The 22,596-nt window shown below is 38.7% G+C and overlaps 1 protein-coding gene across 1 annotated transcript in view; it reads left to right on the top strand.

Annotated features, from left to right (window-relative positions):
- Positions 1-22,596, top strand: part of TTC27 (tetratricopeptide repeat domain 27) — a 169,858-nt gene that overhangs the window by 54,471 nt on the left and 92,791 nt on the right. The window contains exon 10 of the mRNA XM_032881906.1: positions 10,278-10,391. Within this exon, the coding sequence (XP_032737797.1) occupies positions 10,278-10,391 (114 nt within the window). The remainder of the gene's footprint in view (positions 1-10,277; positions 10,392-22,596) is intronic.

The following is a 22,596-nucleotide window of genomic DNA, read 5'->3' as shown; positions in this document are numbered from 1 at the left end:
GTGGCTCAGTGAGTTAGGCCACTGCCTTAGGCTCAGGTCATGATCTCAGGGTCCTTGGGATCAAGCCCCACAGTGGGCTCTCTGGTCACTGGGGAGCCTGCTCCCCCTACCCCCATCTGCCTGCCTCTCTGCCTACTTGTGATCTCTCTCTCTGTGTCAAATAAATAAAATCTTAAAAAAAAAAAAAAAAAAGAACATGTCTTAAAGTGTGAGTAACCACACATTCTGGTATCACATCTAGAATGTTCATAACACATTTGTATTGTCCCGAGTTAGAAACTGCGTAAATGCCCATTAGCAACATGTTATTTATTTAGCAACTATATTTATATAGTGGGATATTATACAGCAACAGAAGAATATTCTACAACTCCGTGCAACTATGTGGCTGAATCTTTCACACATACTGTTGAGCAGAAGCAAGCAGATACAAAAGGGTACTCTGTGATCACATTTGTATAAAGTAGAAAAGCATGCACCCTGATCTGTGTACAAGTCAGGAGAGTGGTTACCCTTACAGAGGGGCAGGAAGTGACCAGAGAGAACAAGGGGACAGTAGGATGCTGGTAATGTTACTTGATCTGAGCGCTGGTTATGTATGTCTGTTCAGTCTGTGAAAAGTCATTGTGCATTTATATATATCATAAAATATATAAAAATGTTTAAAAAATTGGATCTAGTAGACATTTCTTCACTACATCAAACTGAAAAATACATGGCAAGAGTCACACAAGGCATTTACATTCACGGTCAGATGAATAGTAATGGTCATTTCCGATATCCTGAAAGAACAGTATATTTAAGAAAATGAATTTTCTCAGCACATTTTAATCAAACTATAATTTCTTATATAAAATATTTCTTTCTGTTAACATTTTCATTTCAGTTTCTTGTAGGGATGTATTAAGTTTATTTAAGTGTTTGAATCTTTCTTTCATGTAGTCTACATGAAGAAAAATTATGAACTTCCAGACTTACCATTTGTATTAGAGCTTTGCTTGGGAATACTGATTTCTTTAAGCCTACCAGTGCTAGAAAGCGTCAAGTTACAGAATGACCCATTCATGACTGTATGAAAAAAGTGACCGTTTCTTGCAAAAAACTTAGCATCAATCACAGCTTGTTCTCACAACACGTTTTTATTTTTATTTTTATTTTTATTTATTTATTGTTCTCACAACACACTTTAAAAAAATTTTATTTATTTATTTGAGAGAGAGAGTGTGAATGAGCAAGCGAGCATGAGTGGGAGGAAGGGCAGAGGGAGGGGGGAAGCAGGCTCCCTGCTGAGCAGGGATCCCAATGTGGGACTCGATCCCAGGACCCTGAGATCGTGATCTGAGCTAAAGGCAGACGCTTAACCAACTGAACCACTTAGGTGCCCCTCACAACACATTTTTCCAATATATTTAGATGATTTTGTATGTTCTTGTTTATCTTAACAGAGACAAATAAATGTAACGGTTTCGGTTGTAAGGTGTTCTTTGGGAGCACAGAGAAAGAACAGTGCTGTACTGTGCAGTCAGTTGTTTGCAAGTTAATGCTGTCTCAGTATTTCACCAAGTATCAGGACGGAGCTACCAGATTCCCTGAAGTCTACAAGGATGTGGTTTAAACATAGTGGAACATTACTTGGGTTTGTGTTATTTGGGAAGAATTCTAATAAATTGAGTATTTGTATAAGGGAAATCTTAATGCCGTGCACAGCTGCTATTTACCAGTATGCAGAGGTAGCCAGGATTAGGCCTTTTAGCCTTTAAGATAATTTGTATCAGTGCCTTTTTAAAAAAATTTAATTTTGTGTGTGTGTGTGTTCCAGAATTGTTTAGGCACCACCACCCAGTGCTCCATGCAGTCCGTGCCCTCCTTAATACCCACCACCAGGCTCATGCATCCCCCTACCCTCATCCCCTCCAAAACTCTCAGTTTGTTTCTCAGAGGCCAGTCTCTCATGCCCTTTTAAGGGTGAGTGGCTAAGGTGTGCATTGGCGGGTTGAGCACTGCCAGAAAGCTTAGGTGGCGTGGTCACTGGTTAATTTGTGTTTTGAGTGATTTCCCTTTTAAGGCAGTCGATGTACTCTGTGCCTTCAGAAAAGTGGCACTTTGTTCTCCTAGAGGATGAATAAAATCCTGCTTACGAGCTAATGTTGTCAAGACATCCAGATCTGTAAGGTAGAAGTAAAACTTTCACTATTTGTAGATGATATGGTACTACATATAGAAAACCTGAAAGACTCCACCAGAAAAAACTGTTGAAACTGATAAACTCAGTAAAGTAGCAGGATAAATTTCAGTCTATGAAAGTCTGTGGCATTTCTATATACCAATAATGAAGCAGCAGAAAGAGAAATTTAGAAAACTGTTCTATTTACAATTGCATCAAACCCATCAGGTACCTAGAAATAAACCTAACTCAAGAGGTGAAAGATCTGTACTGTGAAAACTATAAAACGTTATTGAAGGAAATTGAAGAGGACAGAAAGAAATGGAAAGATATTCCAGGCTCATGGATATGGGAGCAACAGGCAGAGGGAGAGAAGAAGCAGACTCCCTTGCTGAACAGGGAGCCCGCCATGGGGCTCAATCCCAGGATCCTGAGATCATAACCTGAGCCAAAGGCAGCCGCTTAACCAACTGAGCCACCCAGGTGTCCCATCTCCAGTGCTTTTTAATCACCCCACACTGAAACTCTGTACCCATTAAACACTGGCTCCCTATACTCTTCTTTCCCCAGAATGACGACCACTGTTCTGTTTTCTCTTCATATGCATTTCAGTATTCTCGGTACTGCATGCAATCATAAAATACTTGTCTTTTTGTATCAGGCTTATTTCAATTAGCATCAGGTCTTCAAGATTCATCCATGTTGTAGTGTGTATCTAAACCTCCTTTCTATTTAAGGCTGAATCATACTTATATACATACGCACACACACCCCACATTTGGTTTATCATTTTTCCGTCAGTGAATATCTGAGTTGTTTCTGCCTTTTAGCTGTTGTGAACAGCACTGCCATGAACATGGGTGTGCAAGTATCATTCAAGTCCCTCCTTTTATTTCTTTTGGGCATATATCCAAGAAATGAATTTGCTGGATCATGTGTAATCCTGTTTAGTTTTTTTGAGGAGCCTTTTTGTCTGTTTTCTTTTTTTTTTAAGTGAGAATACTTTTTTAATGCCCAAATTTCCTGATCCGTACAAAGACATCATCAGATACCTGCCATGAACATGGAACAGTCAGTAGAATTTCACAACCTGTTAATCTCTGATGCATTTAGTTTTTTTTTTTTTTTTCGATGCATTTAGTTTTTGCTTACATAAATAACTAGTAGCTAGAATCCTAGGCTAGTGAAAAATTTAATCAGCTTATATTTAGGTACTATATATTTGGTCACTCACTGCTTCCCATTATCAAGCTTATTCAGACTTGTCTATAGAGGACCCCTCACTGTTCCCGACCTGGTGAGTCACATTTGGCATTTGCGAACATCTTCATTTATTTTACTTATTTTTGGGATCTGAGGAAGTTAAGTGTTCTCAAGTATTTCTCTCTTATATTGGACGGTAAAGAACTGCTATTGGGTTTTAATAACCTTGGTGGGGCATTTTGGTGAATATGAGTTCTATAATAATTAGAATCCAATTAATATTAATTAAAGATCTAAAATAACCAGAATTCAATGAAGATGAACTTGGGAATTCATGTCATTATTTTCCCTTCATCATGATAGAGTTTTTTTTTTTTTTTTTAATTTTATTTATTTATTTGACACAGAGAGAGAGCACAAGTAGGCAGAGAGAGAGAGGGAAGCAGGCTCTCTGCAAAGCAGAGAGCCTGATGCAGGGCTCGATCCCAGAACCCTGGGATCATGACCTGAGCTGAAGGCAGAGGCTTTAACCCACTGGGCCACCCGGGTGCCCCCATGATAGAGTTTTGTTGGTGGAATAAGCTTCAGTCACCATTTGGTCCAGTTTTTTTTTTTTCTTCTCTTTATAGATAAGACATATCTTAGTGCTAGAGAAGTTAATCCACTTATTTAAGGGCATATAGAGAATGGCTGGGAAGGTAGGGGAATGGAAGCTGGTTTAAGGAAGAATTCCCCTTAATTTGTGGATTTGTACAAAGGATCATAATGAATTGTTTGGAACCTTATTCCTTGCTATGAAACAAATGGAATTTTATTAAAACTTTCTAGCTGACAGCAGCCTTAGAGATCATCAGCTCGAATCCCATCAGTGTGTAAATGAGGAAGAGGAGGGCTAACGTGGTCAGTGCCTTTCCCAAGACCTATGCAGCTAATTGGTGGAGAGTCTGGTTTAGAGTCCAGTTCTTTTTTCAGTGCATTTTTCGACTTTGCCACGCCCCTTCTTTAAAAATACATCGTATGCCACAATTTAGCAATGACTTATTTTCAGAAAGCCCATAAGCTTATTTTATTTGGGATTTGGAGCATATTGTCATAAAGAAAAAATACTGTAAGTTTCTGAGCTGCTTCACAAAAGCCTATATAAGCCACAGTGTACCTGGATTATAGTAATAAAATATTATTTCATGATACCCCATTATTATTTACTCTGTTGTATCCTTGGAGGAGAATATGTTCCCGAATCTATTTGGGGAATGTCAGAAAAACAACAACAACAACAACAAAGACGTGACAAGTGATTTTCATAAGGGCCAGTCACTGTCGATTTACATTTCCTTTTCAGAAGCATCATCTTTGGACATACCATTTTCCCCCTTGTACATGACAACAAGTATAAAATCCCTTCTGTGTCCCTTTTTCTCTCTCTGAGTGCTGTCTGTCTCCGAGCACTCGCAGTGTGCCAGGCTGTAGGGAAGGCGCTAGGGGATGGAAAGGCACGAGGGAACTGAAGGCACCAACCTGCATGGGGGGGGTAGAGAATCACAGGGCAGAGATGGAGATACTTAGGGAAAGTGGTTGAGAAAGACTCTCAGAGGAGGTGCCATCTGAGCGGACAGCCGGAGGGTGAGGTGGAGCTAGCAGGAGGCTGTGGGGTGGTCATTCTCAGCTCCTGAATTGAGTGGGATTAAGAGTAACTCTGGCCTGGGATGCGGTGGAGACTGGGTCAGCTCTGCCCATTGTCTGGACAGACACGCTTGAGTCCTCACTGGCCAGCCTGCTGCCTGGGAAGGTGGGTTGGTGCTCCCTCCGTTGGGTTTGCTTGCTGAACTACTAGATTGGATATTTCTTAAAAATAGCCTTTTCTCCGTAAGTTGGTAGAGCATTTTAGCAGATATCCCCCATTGAATTTTCTTTTTCTTACTTAATTACCATTGGCTTACCTTGTGGGCTGCAGTGTTCTAAAAATATATTAAATCCAGCCTATCTGAATTTACCTCCTTTTGGAACGACTTTTCCAAGACTCCTGGCCAAACAGATAGAAGGATAAATGCATTCTTAGGTGATGCCATTATCCGGCCAGTTCCTTCTGCAAAGCTTTTCAAATGTCTGTTTTTCAGATTGCATTTTGCTGTCAGTGTTCACTGAGAAAGTTTTGCTTGACCTTCGCATTAAAGTCTCAGGCAAACTCTTGTTCTCATGCCAGGGAAGAAAACAGTCTGATTTTGTTGTTTTTCTGAGGAAAGTATCTCCCCTATTTGGTGTGCAAAGCTTAAAGCTGGGCTTTAACTCTGACAAGCCCGTCATCACTGTGGTTGGGAGCTGTAAGGGGAGGGCAAGTTTTCTTCGACCTTCTTAGGGCTGGGTCTGCAAATTAATCTGACAGATTAACATGAGAAATGCACACAGGTTTATTTAATAGATTTTTTTTTTTTGATGACATGGGAGGCTTCATAAGAAAACAAAGACCAGAAGAAGCAATTAAACCTGAATTATTTTATGCTCGGTTTGATGACGATTGGGCATCATGGAGGAATGTGATAGGTCAGAGAGCAAGGTGTAGGTGTAAAGGATGCTCCCTTCCTCCAGGTAGAGGGTGTAGGGAGGACTGTCTCACACCAGAGTTTTATGACCTGCTTCAGGGCAGAGGGGCGGGGGGAAGGCCGGAGTGATCTTCCTGCTTCTGCTGTTTCCTCAGACTTCTTTGGCTTAAAATGCTCAATAAGCCAGCTGCCATTTTTGGGGATAGTGTGTCCCGAACCCTGTCAGGGGTTTGTGCCAGCAACCTGTGCTTACTCAGGGTGGTGATTTTCTGTTACGGGTGAGATAAAGCCTTACAGGAGGGGAAATCCGGAGGGGGCTACTTCAGTGGGTACTCTGAGAGGCTTGTTAAGTTTTACCTAATTCATATTTAATCCTCCTCACAAGGATTTTAGAGAGGAGGAAAGTGAGACCCTTGGAGGCCAAGTAACTTCCTGAGGTCACCCAGTGAGTCATCTCACGTGGTGGAGCTGGGATTCTGCACAAGCTCTGGCTGGCTTGGAGAATGTTCCCACTGTGCTGCAGAGCCCTTCCCTCCACGTTCTTCCGTGCTGTCACGAGGTTACACAGATAGTCCCTTTAATCGGGTGAAGAGAAAAAGAAGGCAGTGTTGCGACCCATTGTGGGTAGTAGAATCTTTTTGCAGATTTACTTTATGAAAAGTTATTTCCTTTGAAAATTCTTGAGCTCAAAAAATGTTACGCATTTTAAGAAGTTCTTTTTTTTTTTTTTTAAAGATTTTATTTATTTATTTGACAGACAGAGATCACAAGTAGGCAGAGAGACAGGCAGAGAGAGAGAGGGGGAAGCAGGCTCCTCGCTGAGCAGAGAGCCCATTGAGGGGCTCGATCCCAGGACCCTGGGGTCATGACCTGAGCCAAAGGCAGAGGCTTAACCCACTGAGCCACCCAGGCGCCCCTAAGAAGTTCTTTAATGTATTTTTTATCATATATCTTTTTATAATGCCACATGTACCTACTTGTGTTGATAAAGCCATTTTTCTTCTAGATTTTAGTTAATGGAGGCTAATAAGATAAGGTTATAGGTTAATCTAGTAAAATATATTTCAAGGAGATAAAATATTTTAATTTACACAGTTATAGAAGGATAAGAATGCCTAATTGACATTGCATTAGAATGTAAATTCTGTGATGGTGGGGACCTTGTCTGTCTTGCTTACTAGTTTGTCCCTGGGGCCTTGTGCACACGACCTTGTACAGAGTAGCTGCTCAAGTGAATTAATGAACTAATACACTTCAGGAAGACCCCATCTACTGTTGCTTCTCCTCCCTTATTTGTGCATTCTTTCCTTACTCCTGCTCCCCTTAGCAGTGCAGTTTCCCAGTGTTCTTTCCTGAGTGTGATGGTTACATTGCTCTACCAGAATTTCCTGGGTGGTATCATCACTTCCGGGAGGTTATCATATCTGGGGAAAGTGTTGAAAAAATGCTATAAAGATGTTGTGCTGGGGCTCAAGAGACCCAGGTGTTGGAATCAGCTTTTGCTACTAATGAAGGTGTGACACAGAGCAAGTGGCTTAACCTGTCGGTGCTTCATTTTCCCTTTTATTGTAAAGGCGTTGGCTTTGATCCAGAGTTGAAAATTCAGATGTCTATAGGGGCCATGCAGGTAACTCACGGTGGTACAATAAGGTCCTGAGATAGAATTTATACTCCACTGAAGGACCTCCTGCTAATTCTTTTTTTAAGATTTTATTTTTTTATTTGAGAGAGAGAGAAAGAGTATGAACATGAGCTGGGGGAGGGGCAGAGGAAGAAACTGACAACCAAGCACGGACCTCGACCCCGACCCCTGGGCTTGATCCCAGGACCATGAGATGATGATCTGAGCCGAAACCAAGGGCCAGACGTCTAACCACCTAACTGGCTGAGTCACCCAAGCATCCCCCTCCTGCTAACTCTTAATAAGAATTTGGAGTGATAAATGATTTTGACCAAAAAACAAATACTTGTGTTATCTTAGCCTTGTAGTTCTTTTTTTTCCCGTTAACACTGATGCAAATTTTATTCAAGAGATAATATTGTAGAATTGAATTCTAAGAAAGGAAGAACTTACCACTTATCCACTCTACAGTATAAAGTGGAACTTAATAAAACAACCTCTTTATTTCTGCTGTTCCACACCATCCGAGATACAAAAGAACTCAAAATCCTTAATGATTGGCTATTTATGAAAAAAAATTTATGAAAAAATATTTATGAAAAAAATAGCCAATCATTAAGGATTTTGTGTGCTTTTGTATCTCAAGAGACTGGAACAGCAGAAATAGAGAGGTTGTTTTATTCTTTTTGAAAAAAAAAAAAGTGGAACTGGGAATTACATACAACACATAAATAAACTGTATCTTTTTTTAAAAAATAAATTCTATCTTTACATTTTTAAATAAAGCTCTTCTTAGAGTCATTTAACTTTTGCTGATAAAGTTTTGTGAATGGTGTTCAGAAACTTTGACAACAAACACATACACATGCTCCTCGAATAAGTACCTAGGATTTTCACTCCAAGATCCATTTCTGCAAGTACGTAGGACTCTGTAACTTGTATTTCTACATGAATTCAGTTTGAATTTCCTTCATTGTATATGTGTTTCACACTTTCTTAAAATAATTAGATCAGTGTTTCTTGTGACTTTATACCTCCCTCAAATTATACTTTAATATTTGACACAGTAGTTTCAAAAAAAAATGTTCAAGACCTCAGTTTTAAATTTTCCTTCAATGTAAGGCACAAGGTTGCTAAGAAATATTAAGAAGACTACCCTAAAATAAATGCACCATTCTAATAAAAATTACTTGTTATAATAATACAGTTCCCATTCTGTTCTGTAATCCTGATAAAGAATGTATTTTTTTGGTAGGAGTGCCTGGGTGGCTCAGTCTGTTAAGCATCTGACTCGATCTCGGCTCAGGTCTTGATCTCACAGTCATGAATGCAAGCCCCGAATTGAGCTCCATGCTGGGTGTGGAGTCTACTTAAAAAAAAAAAAAAATTACTTTTTGGTAATAAAACAAGGGTTTAGAATGATTCAGTCTTTGGAAAATCCTAGTGGCAGTCACTCAGTGAAGTAGTCTGTCATTCCTAGAGTCACAAACACTCAAAAACTGCTGTTAACATTGAGTTTTTGTGGTTTTTGATGGTTATTTTCTTGATTTAGCCTCATAGTTCTTAAACTTGGCTATGGTTTTGAATCACTTGGGGAGTGTTTTAAAAAACACAGTTGCCAGATGCTACTCTCAGAGGTCTGATTTACTTAAAAAAAAAAATACTAAGAGCTTCTCAAGTGCTTCTATTGTGCAGCTAGGTTTTGAGTGATTAATTGGACTCTTAATTAACTAGGGTGTTTCCGCACTGACTTTTAGAAACAAGCAATTGATCAAGGCTATAGTCAGCTTTCTAACAAACAGGCATTTTCCCTTGTTTTGCAGCAGTCTTGACTGAATGTTACAGGTGTGAATGATCTCCGGGAAATAGTGTGGATTCCAGATTATCAGCAGAGATCAAAAACTGTATTCATTACACCATGCGGTCCCTATTGCGTCATCATGCATCTTGCCCATTTTCACTCACCCAGAACTTTTACTTTTCCCCACTTCATGTGCAGTCATAGTCAATGGTGTCTACTACATTCTCTGAGCTCATGGCACTCACAGATTTCTGGGGTTCGGACTTAGTCCTTGCGTATTCGATATTTTGTTTTAGGCCAGTTTTTATTAAGATATCCCCTCTGGGAAAGCATTTTAGCTGAATCTGAGACTCACTGCTCTAACCAAGGCCAGAAAGCATTCTCATACATTTTAGAATGGATTTCTGTAATATGTATTGAAGAAAAGAAAAATCTTTTGCCTTTAAGTGAACAAATACTTAATTCTTGGGCATTCCGTGTACTTGAAGTTTGATTTGTATTTATGAATTAGGATGTATTTTAAGTGAAAAGTTGTCAGATTTTTAATGATTTGCTTTTATGTATGATTTTGGTTGTTTAAAGATTTATTTCAAATTTGGGAAAGATATTTTGAGGTAGTTTATTTTCTCGCATTTTTTATAACCTATGAGATAAAAAGATTTATGAATTTCTAGTGTGATATAGTCTGCCTACTGTTTTGATTATCTGGAAAGATTTTGATTTATTCCTTTAAGGGATTTATTCAATAGATTGGATCTACTAGGTTAAGTGAACAAATTATTCACAAAAATATTTGACAGCACATGTTTTATTATTTTTCACTGAGATTTTCAGAGCTGCATTCAGCTATATTCTGATACTTTTGAAAGAATTAATTTTGTACTAATCAGAGTGAGATCACTGCACTTACCCCTTCTTTTTGTGTGTTTTTTAATTCTCTTTCATCAGTTTTTGCTTTCACAACCAAAGTTTTGGGCCATTCAGACGTCAGCCTTGATCCTCCGGACGAAACTTGAGCGAGGAAGCACACGCCGAGTGGAACGGGCAATGAGGCAGACACAGGTGAGAATTAATGGGACGGTTTTTGTTATTCTTCCAACTCTTGGTATATATTCCATATATATGCCACATCTTCTTTATCCATTCATCAGTCAGTGGACATTTGGGCTGTTTCCACAATTTGTCTATTATTGATAATGTTGCTGTAAACATCAGGGCGCACCTACCCCTTCAAATCTGTATTTTTGTATCCTTTGGGTAAAGGATACTAGTAGTGCAGTTGGATAAAGGACACTACTAGTGCAATTGCTGAATCATAGGGTAGTTCTGTTTCTAACTTTTTGAGCCATCTCCATACAGTTTTCCAGAGTGACTAAATGAGTTTGCATTCCCATCAATAGTGCAAGAGGGTTTCCCTTTCCCCACATCTTTGCCAACAACTGTTGTTTCCTATGTTGTTAATTTTAGCCATTCTGATAGGGGTTATGCTTTTGATTTGTATTTCCCAGATGATTAGTAATGTTGAGCCTCTTTTCATATGCCTGTTAGCCATCTGGATGTCTTCTTTGGAAAAGTACCTGTTCATGTCTTCTGCCCATTTCTTACCTAGATTATTTGTTTTTTTCAGTGTGGAGTTTGATATGTTCTTTATAGATTTTAGATACTAATCCTTCATCATTACTAACCCTTCTACCAATTTGTCAGTTGTCTTTTAGTTTTGTTGATCATTTCCTTTACTGTGCAGAAAGTTTTTATCTTGGTGAACTCCCAATAGTTCATTTTTGCTTTTGTTTTTCTTGCCTCAAAAGACATATCTAGAAAAATGTTGTTATGGCTGATGCCAGAGAAATTACTGCTTGAGCTCTCTTCTAGGATTTTTATGGTTTCAGGTCTTACATTTAGGTCTTTCATCCATTTTGAATTTACTTTTGTCCACGGTTTAAGAATGTGGTCCAGTTTCATTCTTCTGCATGTTGCTGTCCAGTTTTCCCAACACCATTTGTTGAAGAGACAGTCTTTTTTCCATTGGATATTCTTTCCTGCTTTATGAAACATATAGTTGTGGCTCCATTTCTGGGTTTTCTGTTATGTTCCAGTGATCTATATATCTGTTTTTGAAATAGTACCATACTATCTTGATCACTACAGCTTTGTAATAGAACTTAAAGTCTAGAATTGTGATGTCTCCAGCTTTGCTTTTCTTTTTCAGGATTGCTTTGGCTATTTGGGGTCTTTTATGGTTCCATACAAATTTTAGGATTGTTTATTCTGGTTCTGTGAAAAATGGTGTTGTTATTTTGATAGGGATTACATTAAATATGCAGATTGTTTTGTGTAGTATAGACATTTTAACAATATTTGTTCTTCCAATCCATGAGCACAGAATGTTTTTCCATTTCTTTGTGTCCTCAATTTCTTTCATAAGTGTTCTATAGTTTTCAGAGTACGGATCTTTTGCCTGTTTGGTTAGGTTTATTCCTAGGTATTTTAGGGTTTTTGGTGCAGTTGTAAATGGGATAGAGTCCTTGATTTCTTTTTTGGTTGCTTCATTATTGGTGTATAGAAATGCAACAGATTTCTGTATATTGACTTTGTATCCTGCAACTTCGCTGAATTAATGTATTAGTTCTAGCAATTTTTTGGTAGAGTCTTTACAGTTTTCTATAGAGAGTACCATGTTGTCTGCAATAGTCAAAGTTTGACTTCTTTCTTGACAATTTGGATGCCTTTTATTTCTTTTTGTTGTCGATTTCCGAGGCTAAGACTTCCAGTACTGTTAGATAGTAATGGTAAGAGTGGACATCCCTGTTTTGTTCCTGACCGTAGAGGGAAAGCTCTTAGTTTTTCCCCATTGAGGATGATATTATGGGTGTGGGTCTTTCATATATGGCATTTACGATGTTGAGGTATGTTCCATCTATACCTACTTTGTTGAAGGTTTTTATCAAGAATGGATGCTGTATTTTGTCAAATGCTTTTTCTGCATCTATTGAGAGGATCTTATCCTGTCTTTCATTAATGTAGTATATCATTTTGATTGATTTGCAAATATTGAACCACCCCTGCACAGCTGGACTCTACTTTAGATGCCAGCCTCAGGTCTGTTTCTGACTCACTGGCTAAAAATCAGGGGTTCTACTGACCCCCACCTGGAGTCCAATAATTTGCTAAAATGGCTCACAGAATTCAGGGAAACTTTACTTACTATTACTGGTTTTTTATGAAGGATGTTATAAAGGATATAGATGAACAGCCAGGTGAAGAGGTACATAGGATGAGGTCTGGAAGCATCCTGAGGACAGGAGCTTCTGTCCTTGTGGAGTTTGGGGTACATCACTTTCCCAGCATGCAGTCGGTTCACCAACCTGGAAGCTCTGTAAATCTGTTTGTTTTCCATTTTGTTTTTTACGGAGGTTCCATTATGTAAGCATGATTGATTAAGTCTTTGGCCATTGATGATTAACTCAATCCCCAGCCCTGCTCCCTTTTCCAGAAGTTGGAAGTGTGGCTGAAACTTCCAGTCCTCTAATCACATGGTTGGTTCCTATGTCAATTAGACCTCATCCTCCAGGAGTCACCGCAGTATCATGAACCGAAGAATGGGGCAAAGGGCTTATTACAAAAAACTAAAGATGCTCCTTTAACCCCTACCACTCAGGAAGTTATGAGTATTTTAAAAGCTCTATACCAGGAACCGGGGATGGAGATAAAATATTGTTATCACATCACACCTCTAAGCTTCATTTTCATCATCTGCAAAAGAGGAGTAATAGTACTTATAGCATAGGTTTGTGATGAGTATTGAAAGAGACAATATAAGAATTAATAAGATGTGGTTCCACAGGTACAGATTGTAAAAGGAAATACAATTCACCCTAATGCAAAAATAATCAAAATTAATCTGCATTCAGGCATCATCTCCATTTATTACTAACGTTTTTTTCTCATCTGTTGATGAAATAGCATTTAGTCTCTTTCACAAATTGTCTAATAACCTAACTGTGATGCAGATTGATTGCCAAGAAGAATTTGAAATGTAGCAAAAGATGTAAGATTTCATGAAGTCAATGACAATGGTATTGCTAAAAATGTATTTTTTGCTTTGGAACAATTTAGTCATAAGAACGATGTGAAGAGAGGTCCCTGGGAGGCTCAGTTGGTTAAACATCTGATTCTTGATTTCGGTTCAGGTGATGATTGCAGGGTCATGGGATCAAGTCCAGTGTCAAGCTCTGCGTGGGGTATGGAGCCTGCTTAAGATTCTCTCTTTCCCTCTCGTCCCTCTCCCCACCACTCTCTCCCTCTATAAAAAAAGAGAGAGAGAGAAAAAAAGAAAAAAAGAGTGATGTGAAGAACTCCCATCCACCCTTCCGATGAGACCCCAGTTAAGTTTTATCAGTTGTCCTAATAATGTCCTTTATAGCAAAAGGATCCAAGCACAGCATGGAGCTGCCTCGCCCTTTCAGTTTCCTTCGTCTGGAACATTTCCTCAGGCCTTGCTTGACTTCTGTGGGGTTGATGATTTTGAAGGTTACCAGTAAGTTATTTTGGAGACTGTGATGTTTTCTCATGATTAGATTCAGGTTACACAGTTTTGACAGTAACTTTCCCGAGGCGGTGGTGTACTCTTCTCACTCTGTCCCTCTTGGGGACCAGATGCTATGAGTTGTCCCGAGATGCTCTTTGATCACTTGAATAAGGTCATGTTTGTGGATTTTCTCCCCAATGTAAAGTTATTTACGCTTTACCTTGTAAATAGTAAGCATTTGGGAGGAGTTACTTTGAGATTATCATCCAATTTTCATCCACTTGTTTGAGCATTTATTGAGGTTTCTTGAGAGGGGAAGTTATCATGATGATTGCCAAGTGGCAATTTTCTTATTTTATAATGATTGTATAATATCTTAGTTAGTATTCTGCTATAGGTAAGAGCTTTATCTTCTTTTTATTTATTTATTCATTCACTTATTTATTGATTAGGGTGTGGACTTGTGGGTTTCTATTTTATTCATTGGGATAGAATCTTATGCTGTCATTACTTACGTTACTGTTAATTTTTTATTTTGATGGAATTTCAGCTCATGTGAATAAGATAAGCTTCAGATAGAGTATATTGTTTGTTGCTATAGTAAAAGCAGAAGTGGATTATCTGTGTCTGAGAATGCTAATTATACCCAATTACCCATTCTTCTTTTGGTTTTAGAACCTTAGTTTTATCCAGACATAAGACTTCCCATTCTCTTTTGCAGGTGGGAGGGACCATGTGATTCAGTTCTGAATAACAGATGTGGGTAGAAGTGATGTATACCACTTCTGGATCATGTCCTTACAAGGGAGCGTGTATACTCCCCTGGTATTTTATCCCTTCCTGTCGCCTAGAAAGTCAGGAGAAGTGGGCTGCACCTTAGATCAGAGATGCCATGTGTTGAGGAATGCAGAGCTCTTTTACCAGCTCTGGATCACTTACCACTGGATTTACAAATGAGAAAGAAAATTGTATCTTGCTTAATAAGTATATTTTAAAAATTTCATTTTATGGTAGTTTAACCTGTATGGACTAAGCTGAGAGCACTTTATTGATGTTCCTGGAGGTGCACAGGTCGCTGATGCTTGTTTGGTTTCCAGGTCTATAGACAGCTCCTGCCTAGCACCTAAATGATGAAAGTGTTGGGGGTGGGGAAGGTCAGTGCATGTCCTAGGGCCAGGTGTTTCTTATTTTAATGAGGCTTGAGTTAGATTTTTAACTGGGAACGTCGGAAGAAAATACATAATGAGATGTAAATACTGGGTAAAGTATGTTCCGGTTTACCAAATAATCATAAGCATAACTTGGTACTGTCTACAAGGCTGGTAGGAAGGAGGAGGAGGTGACTTAGGGAGAGCGTATTTGGAGTGTGTGGAGTATAGAGTCCTTCAGTCTGGTTCATGCCGGAGAGCAGCATGAGATAAAATGCTGGGAAGGGCTAACTGTTCTAGTTCCGGTATAAGGCTCCAGAGTGTGGATTTTCCCCTTGGAGTAAAAGGAACTATGGGTAACATGACAGAAGTCAGAATTTCAAAGAGAGTCTTATTAGGGTATGGTAGCATTTGTTGGTGAGAATAGAAGCAGAGACCTCAATTGGGGGTTACTTTCATAGGCCTGCTTACTGGGAGCAGATTGAGTATGGATAGAAACACAGATCCAAGAGATGATTTGTGGTGGTGTTCTAAGATAGAGAAATCAGTTAATTTGCCTTCAAAGAAACTGAAGGTAAAATGTGCAGAATAAGATTATTTTTCAAAGAGAGGTATCGTGAGCACTTTAAAAACAGTCTTTAAGAACTTTAAAGAAATTTTTTTAAAAGAAATAGCTCCCCTGCATTTAAAAGTCTTTTAGTTGCCATGTAAAAGCAGACCTTTATTTGGATTAAGTGAAGGTTTTATTCAAAAAAATCCATGCAGATATAAAACAAACAAAAAATCCATGAAAACAAAAATCCCACGTTCCCTTCCAGAACTTCTCTGTGTCAGCATAGTTGGGCAAACCCACAAGAAGGTTACCAAGTTACCATAAATGTCAGTACTACTAACTTCCCAGTTAGCAAATATTTATTGAATTCTTAGTATGTACCAGGTATTGTACTGGGCCCTGGGTATGCTAAGATAATTAATATGTAAGCTTTCAGGAGCTTACATTCCAAGGGCCAGATTTTTAGTCTTGGAATTATTTTCTACCTCAACTTTTTCAGCCCCCTCCCTCTGTCTGCAAAATACATAGCAGTTACCATGTCCTTTTTGCTTTTTTTCATGCTCATTGTTCAAATTTATTGAGGGCCTACTATGTGCTCTACAGTTTGTCACATACTGTTTTAACCATTTTACTTCTTTTCACTGAGTAACATCGTATCTCAGAGCCCTTTATGTTATTGTCACAGGTTGTTTTCTTCAAAACAGTGAGACACAGAGATCAGGGTTCCGGGTCACTTGAAGAGTAACAGGAGGGAGTGGGATTGGGCTGAGGAAGAAGTTACACGGAGGTGCGGGCTCAAGACAGCCCAGGCTGTTTGCCAGGCTGAGTGTCCCCCTGACCTTCTACCTTCCCTTCCCCACCACTGGAGATATAGGCAGCCCTGGAAGGGGGCGAGACCTCAGGCCAGGTGCTGTCAATGGCTGTGGGGGACGCTGAGACAGCTGACAGCCGGGGACCATGTGTGCACCCCACTCCCCGCAGCTGGGCCCAGTGTCAAGCAAAGAGGGAAGGTAAAGATGTGGTTTCATGACCAGCACTTTAAATTATTCTTGCTGAATTGCTCCTCTTGTATTGAAATTTATTTATTAAAAGCTCATTTCACACTAAGCAGAATATTGAAATAACCAAATGTTAAAGTGATCAAATATGCATATTTTTGTATAGATTTTTGGTCAAGGAGACCACACATAAATTTTTTAAGTTTTATATTGGGAAACAGTTTAAATGGGTTTTTTGTTTGTTTGTTTGTTTTGGCCAAAGTTTGGCCTTAATACAAATAGTACTAGGTCACATTTATTTACTAATGAAAGACATACTGACTTGGAAATGATTGGCTTTGCTTTACCTCTTACATTAACTTTGGCATAGGACGTAACTAAATCGTCATTCAGTTTTCTTTTGGAGCGGCAGTTAAACTCAAAAAGTAGAGAGGTAAATTTGTCTATAAATACATAGCATATCTTTTTAATTTGAAACTTACGTTATTCTCTGAATTATACACATTATATTTTGGGGCATCAAATAACAAAAGGATGTGTTTAAGGAAAATAGATTTAAAGAAGGAGCCGCATCACCATGCTTTCTCACATCTTGCCGTGTCTTGGCCATCGTATGTCTCATATTTCCCCGTCTGCCATCCAAATCCTACATTCTGAATATACTTTTGCCTATAGAACAAGATGAGGAATTGTTATTTCTGTCTTTACAGGGTGATACGTCAGAGAAAATCACTTCACGCCCCAACCCAGAAATTTTGGAAATTAGCCAGATCATGTGACTGGGTGAATGCAGGATTTGTCTAATTTTCTGTCCCTTTTTGAGCCATTTACCTCATCATCTGAACTCTTGCCAATTCTCTGATTCAGCGTTTGATAGTCCTGTGTTTGTGGAAGTTGCTGCATCCCTGAAGAATAAGAGGAAAATGGTTTTTTAAATACCTGTATATAAAACAATGTTTAGAAGAAATTCTGTTTTAGTTTCTGTGAAAATCTGTTTCCTTCCTCAGCTGTTATAACGTGATAAAACGATAAGCTGTTAAAGCTGAAAGAAAAATAAGCCAGAAGGAGCTGTTTAGGGAAAAGCTTAGTCTTGTCATATTACAAGTTGAGGAACTGCAGGTGGGATGAGGTCAGGTGACTAGCCCCGTTGGCCTGTCTGCTTAAGGACAGAGTCGTGACTAACGGGCACAGTGATGAGCAGCTACATTGAACGGTGTGATGGCAAGTCCCGAAGATGGTGATTTGGGAGGGATTTCTGAGACAGGCCAGACTTAAAGGGAGAATATTGCATCCCACCAAAAAGTAAATAAACTAATGTTACAAGATCCATCGAGGAAGAAGGAGCTTCAAATTGAGGATAGTCTGTTTAAAACACCCTATCTTGTGAAAATTATCCTAGGCTGGAGTTCTTTAATGACTGCATGTTTGATGGTCATGATGAAGAAAATGATGTTTATGGAAACACTGAGTGGTTAGGATTCAGAAGCAAGAATTAAAGTGAGATTATATTCTCTAGTCCTTATTCATACCCTGCTTTTGATTATTTTATGTTCATTATTAAAATATTCCTGCTAACGAATTTTATTTTTTTTATTTATTTATTTTTTTACATTTTTAAAAAGATTTTATTTATTCGTATGACAGACAGAGATCACAAGTAGGCGGAGAGGCAGGCAGAGAGAGGAGGAAGCAGGCTCCCTGCTGAGCAGAGAGCCCGATGCGGGGCTCCATGCGAGGCTCCATCCCAGGACCCTGGGACCATGACCTGAGCTGAAAGCAGAGGCCTTAACCCACTGAGCCACCCAGGCACCCCTACTCAATTATCTCTTAACCCTGTTAATCTAGTAAGGACAGCCTGCCTGTGTTCAGGTCGCTGGGCCTCTAAAGATGGTTTTCCAACAAGGATCTTTTCCTTCACCTTTGAATTTCTGGGAGGACAATGCATTGAACTGGGAATTGGAGATTATAGCAGTTTTCTGTCACTAGAGACTCTTATACTGCATTTGACTTTTTTTTTTTTTTACTGTAGTAATTAATTGATTTTTAACATTTTTTAAATGAATTTTAGTTTTCCAAGAACATCTGTTCTTAATACTAGAGTTGTATCCATGCTTTGATGGAATAGATGTTTTCCATCATGTTTGATTCTGGAGGGAGAAGGGTCCAGAACGGATGATTGGTTGCTGTTGTAGAGAGTATCGTTCCCGTATAGGCTAAAACACTTCTCTTTTAAAAGCTGATAGTCCGGGGTGCCTGGTGGCTCAGTGGGTTAAAGCCCCTGCCTTCGGCTCAGGTCATGGTCTCGCGGTCCTGGGATCGAGCCCCGCATCGGGTTTTCTACTCGGTGGGGAGCCTGCTTCCTCCTCTCTCTCTCTGCCTGCCTCTCTGCTTACTTGTGATCTCTCTCTGTCAAGTGAATAAATTAAAAAAAAAAAAAAAAAAGCTGATAGTCCTGGGGAGCCTGGGTGGCTCAGTTGGAGAAGCATCCCACTCCTGGTTTCAGCTCAGGTCGTGATCTCGCGATTATGGATAAGTCAGTACATCAGTCGAGAGATTCTCTCTCGTCCTCAATCTCTAAAGTAATAAATTAAAAAAAAAAAAAAGCAAGCAAGCAAGCAATAGCCCTTTCTTTACATGGCTGTTTAATTTCTAGTGATGATTAAAGGCATGTCATAACAAAAACCTTAATTAGGGAAAAACTGATAATGTCAGGATTTATACAGTGAGCCTCGTACTTGTTTTTGAATAATTTCATAAAGGGGTCCTTCACATTATTTTTTGCACTGAGGGGAAACTGCACTGCTGACATTATATGTAACACCTGGACCAAGTCCGTGGTTAGTAGTGGCAAAGTATGTTTTGTTTTTTTTAACCCATATCACTGTTTTTAATTGCTCTTAATTATAGAAGTAATACCTGCTAATTATAAAAAGCATAAGCAACGGAGAAGCAGAAGTGAAAACCTGTGTTTTCCCCCCACCTTGCTTACCTTCCAGTCTCAATCGGTAACCTTCTAGACTTATTTCTCTGCATAAATAAAACGGTACGCTTAAACCTCAGTCAGATCGTGCAGTCGATAGTACTTCATACCTTTTTGCCTCTTGAGGAATAACCTGATCAGCTCTGTGTGCCAGTACCTGTGGCGTTAGCTCACTCATTCCAGCAGCCCTATGTCACTCTGTTAAATGGAGGCACTGTGATTTATTGAACCTAGCCCCTCTTTTTGAAGGAGCCCTTTAATTGATGTATTTTGATTTTTAAACTGCATGTTAGAAGCTTTCATACTACACGTAGTAAAAAAAAGTCTACTCGGAAGGATCTCAGATGGAAGATGTACATTCTCCTCCAATTCCCAGTTCACTTTTTAGCAGTTTCTTTTTTGTTGTTCTAGTAATTTCCATTATAACTTTAAATATTTATGTTACTATTATACTTCTTTAAATGCTTATACTCTTTTTCTTGATTTTTCAACTTTCTTTTAAAGATTTATTTATTAGGAGGAGCGGGGGGGGGCAGTAGCAGAGGGAGAGGGAGAGAAAATCTTAAGCAGATTCCACTCTGAGTGTAGAGCCTGATGTGGGGCTGGATCTCATGACCTTGAGATCACAACCTGGGCTGAAACTGAGAGTCGGATACTTAACCAACTGACTCATCCAGGTGCCCCTTAATTTATCAATTTTAGATAGAGTCTGTTGCCTCCACATTGTGAATTATGGATAAGTCAGTACATCTCTTATCCCCTCTTCCATTTTTATGACTTTTTTTTGCGATGGTTAGGGATTGTTACTCTACATTTTATTCTGTAATTTATGTCATCTGTTTTTAGCCATATGTTGATTTTTAAAATTTTAAATCAGTTTTATAGTATAATTATGATTATATGACTTTTAATTATATAATCAAATACTGTGATTGTACCTATAGAGAAAAAAATCATATGCTTTGTCTCTGAACTTTTGCTACTTGACAAAGGCTGTCACAGCAATCAGGGTCTGGGGGATTCTCCATTTGTTCCTTTTCACTTTTTTTTTTTTTTTTAAACTCCTTCTAGGTCATAGCTACCACTGTTTCTTTGATCTTTGTTGTTACATTCCTTGTTTTTCTTGTCTTTTTGTGTTACTTCCTGTGTAACTTTCTTTCTTTCTTTCTTTCTTTTTTTTTTAAAGATTTTTATTTTATTTGAGAGAGAGCGTGAGCAAGGAGAAGGTCAGAGAGAGAAGCAGACTCCCCGTGGAGGTGGGAGCCCGATGTGGGACTCGATCCCAGGACTCCGGGACCATGACCTGAGCCAAAGGCAGTCGTCCAACCAACTGAGCCACCCAGGCGTCCCTCCTGTGTAACTTTTATCTGAAGGACATGGGTGGTAAAATTTGAGTCTTTGTGAATGTATTTTTCCAGCAGAATTTATTAGTTGGGTTGGGTATCAAATTCTAATTTCAAAATCATCTTTCCGTGGGACTGTAAATGAGATCATTTCTTTAATATTGTCCAGCATCCCAGTTTACTGATAAGTGGCAGTTTGATTACCATTACATTTTAAAAAAGATTTATTTATATATTTTTGAGAGAGAGAGAGTACAAGCAGGGGGAGGGGTAGAGGGAGAGAGAGAATCTCAAGCAGATTCCCCACTGAGTAAAGAGCCCAACATGGGGCTTGATCCCACAACCCTGAGATCATGACCTGAACTGAAATAGTTTGAGATGCCTAACCAAATGAGCCACCCAGGAACCCCATTATTGTTCATTTTAAGTGATATTTTTCTTGTCTTTTAGAACACTTTTAGAATTTTCTCTCCATGCTTGGGATTACGGATGTTTGAATGTGAGCATGGGTTCTGGAGTTGTACCATGTGGTTTCAGATCCCATCTCTACCATGTACAAGGTGCTTCTGTCTTACACAAGTTACCTAATCTCTTGGTGCCTCAGTTTCTTCATGTGTATAATAAGATAAATATACTTACTATGAGGATTTTATGAGTTAATATTTAGAACAATGTCTCTGAGGAAGGAGGTGCTTAACAAATGTCATAACTATTATTATTCTCTTGGAGTACGCAGTGATTCTTTAAATGTGATCAGTCATGTCTCTGTAGTTCAAGGGTATTTTCTTCCATTTATTTCTTTAATTATACTTCTCCATTTTTTTAAAGCCTTCTTCTATAGTCCGGTTCTGCAGTAGGAATTCTAGTAAACTTCTGTAAGACCTACTGAATTTACCTTGTATGACTCTTAACTTTTTGTGTGCTTTTTCTTTGTATTTTGCTAGATGTCATGGGAGATTTCTTTGACCTTTTTTTCTATATCACTAGTTTTGGTTATTAGCTTAATTCCTAATATTATTGAGCTTATCCTTGTAATTTTTTATTTTGATAACTTTTTTTCTTTCTTTCTCTCTCCTTTTTTTTTTAACAGTTATTTTCAGGTGTATAATATAGTGAGTCAATAATTCTATGCATTTTTTTCTCAGTGCTCATCAAGATTAGTCTACTCTTAATTCCCTTTATTTCATTAAAAATAATACTTGACAATTTTTAATTTTCAGAATTCTGTATTTTTCTTTTTTAAAGATTTTTATTTATTTATTTGAGACAGAGAGCACTAGTAGGCAGAGAGGCAGGCAGAGAGAGAGGGGGAAGCAGGCTCTCTGTTGAGCTCGATCCTAGGACCCTGAGACGATGACCTGAGCTGAAGGCAGAGGCTTAACCCACTGAGCCACCCAGGTGCCCCTGTATTTTTCTGATTGTTCTTTCTGATACCCTTTTATTGTTTTATTGATGTGATACCTCATTTAGTTTCTTTGCACATTGTTAATTAGAATTTTAAAAATTCTCTCTTTTCCATGAATTCTCTGTCCTCAATAGTAAATTATCTTATATGTTCATCTTGGCCCTTCTTTTCTTAGTCTTGCTTTTTCTTAACTTCCTGATGATCACCAGTGTTCATTGTACTAGTGGTTAATGTGAGCTCTGTCTGTGGTTTTATGGGTTTCTTTGTCTAAGAGACCTTTCCCTGGAATGGAAGGGCTGACTACATACTGCA

Source organism: Lontra canadensis, unplaced genomic scaffold (genome assembly GCF_010015895.1).
Source record: "Lontra canadensis isolate GAN:19392208 unplaced genomic scaffold, GSC_riverotter_1.0 scaffold78, whole genome shotgun sequence".
NCBI lineage: Eukaryota > Metazoa > Chordata > Mammalia > Carnivora > Mustelidae > Lontra > Lontra canadensis.
The sequence above is the reverse complement of the archived record's forward strand: the minus strand, read 5'-3'. Positions and strand labels throughout refer to the sequence as shown.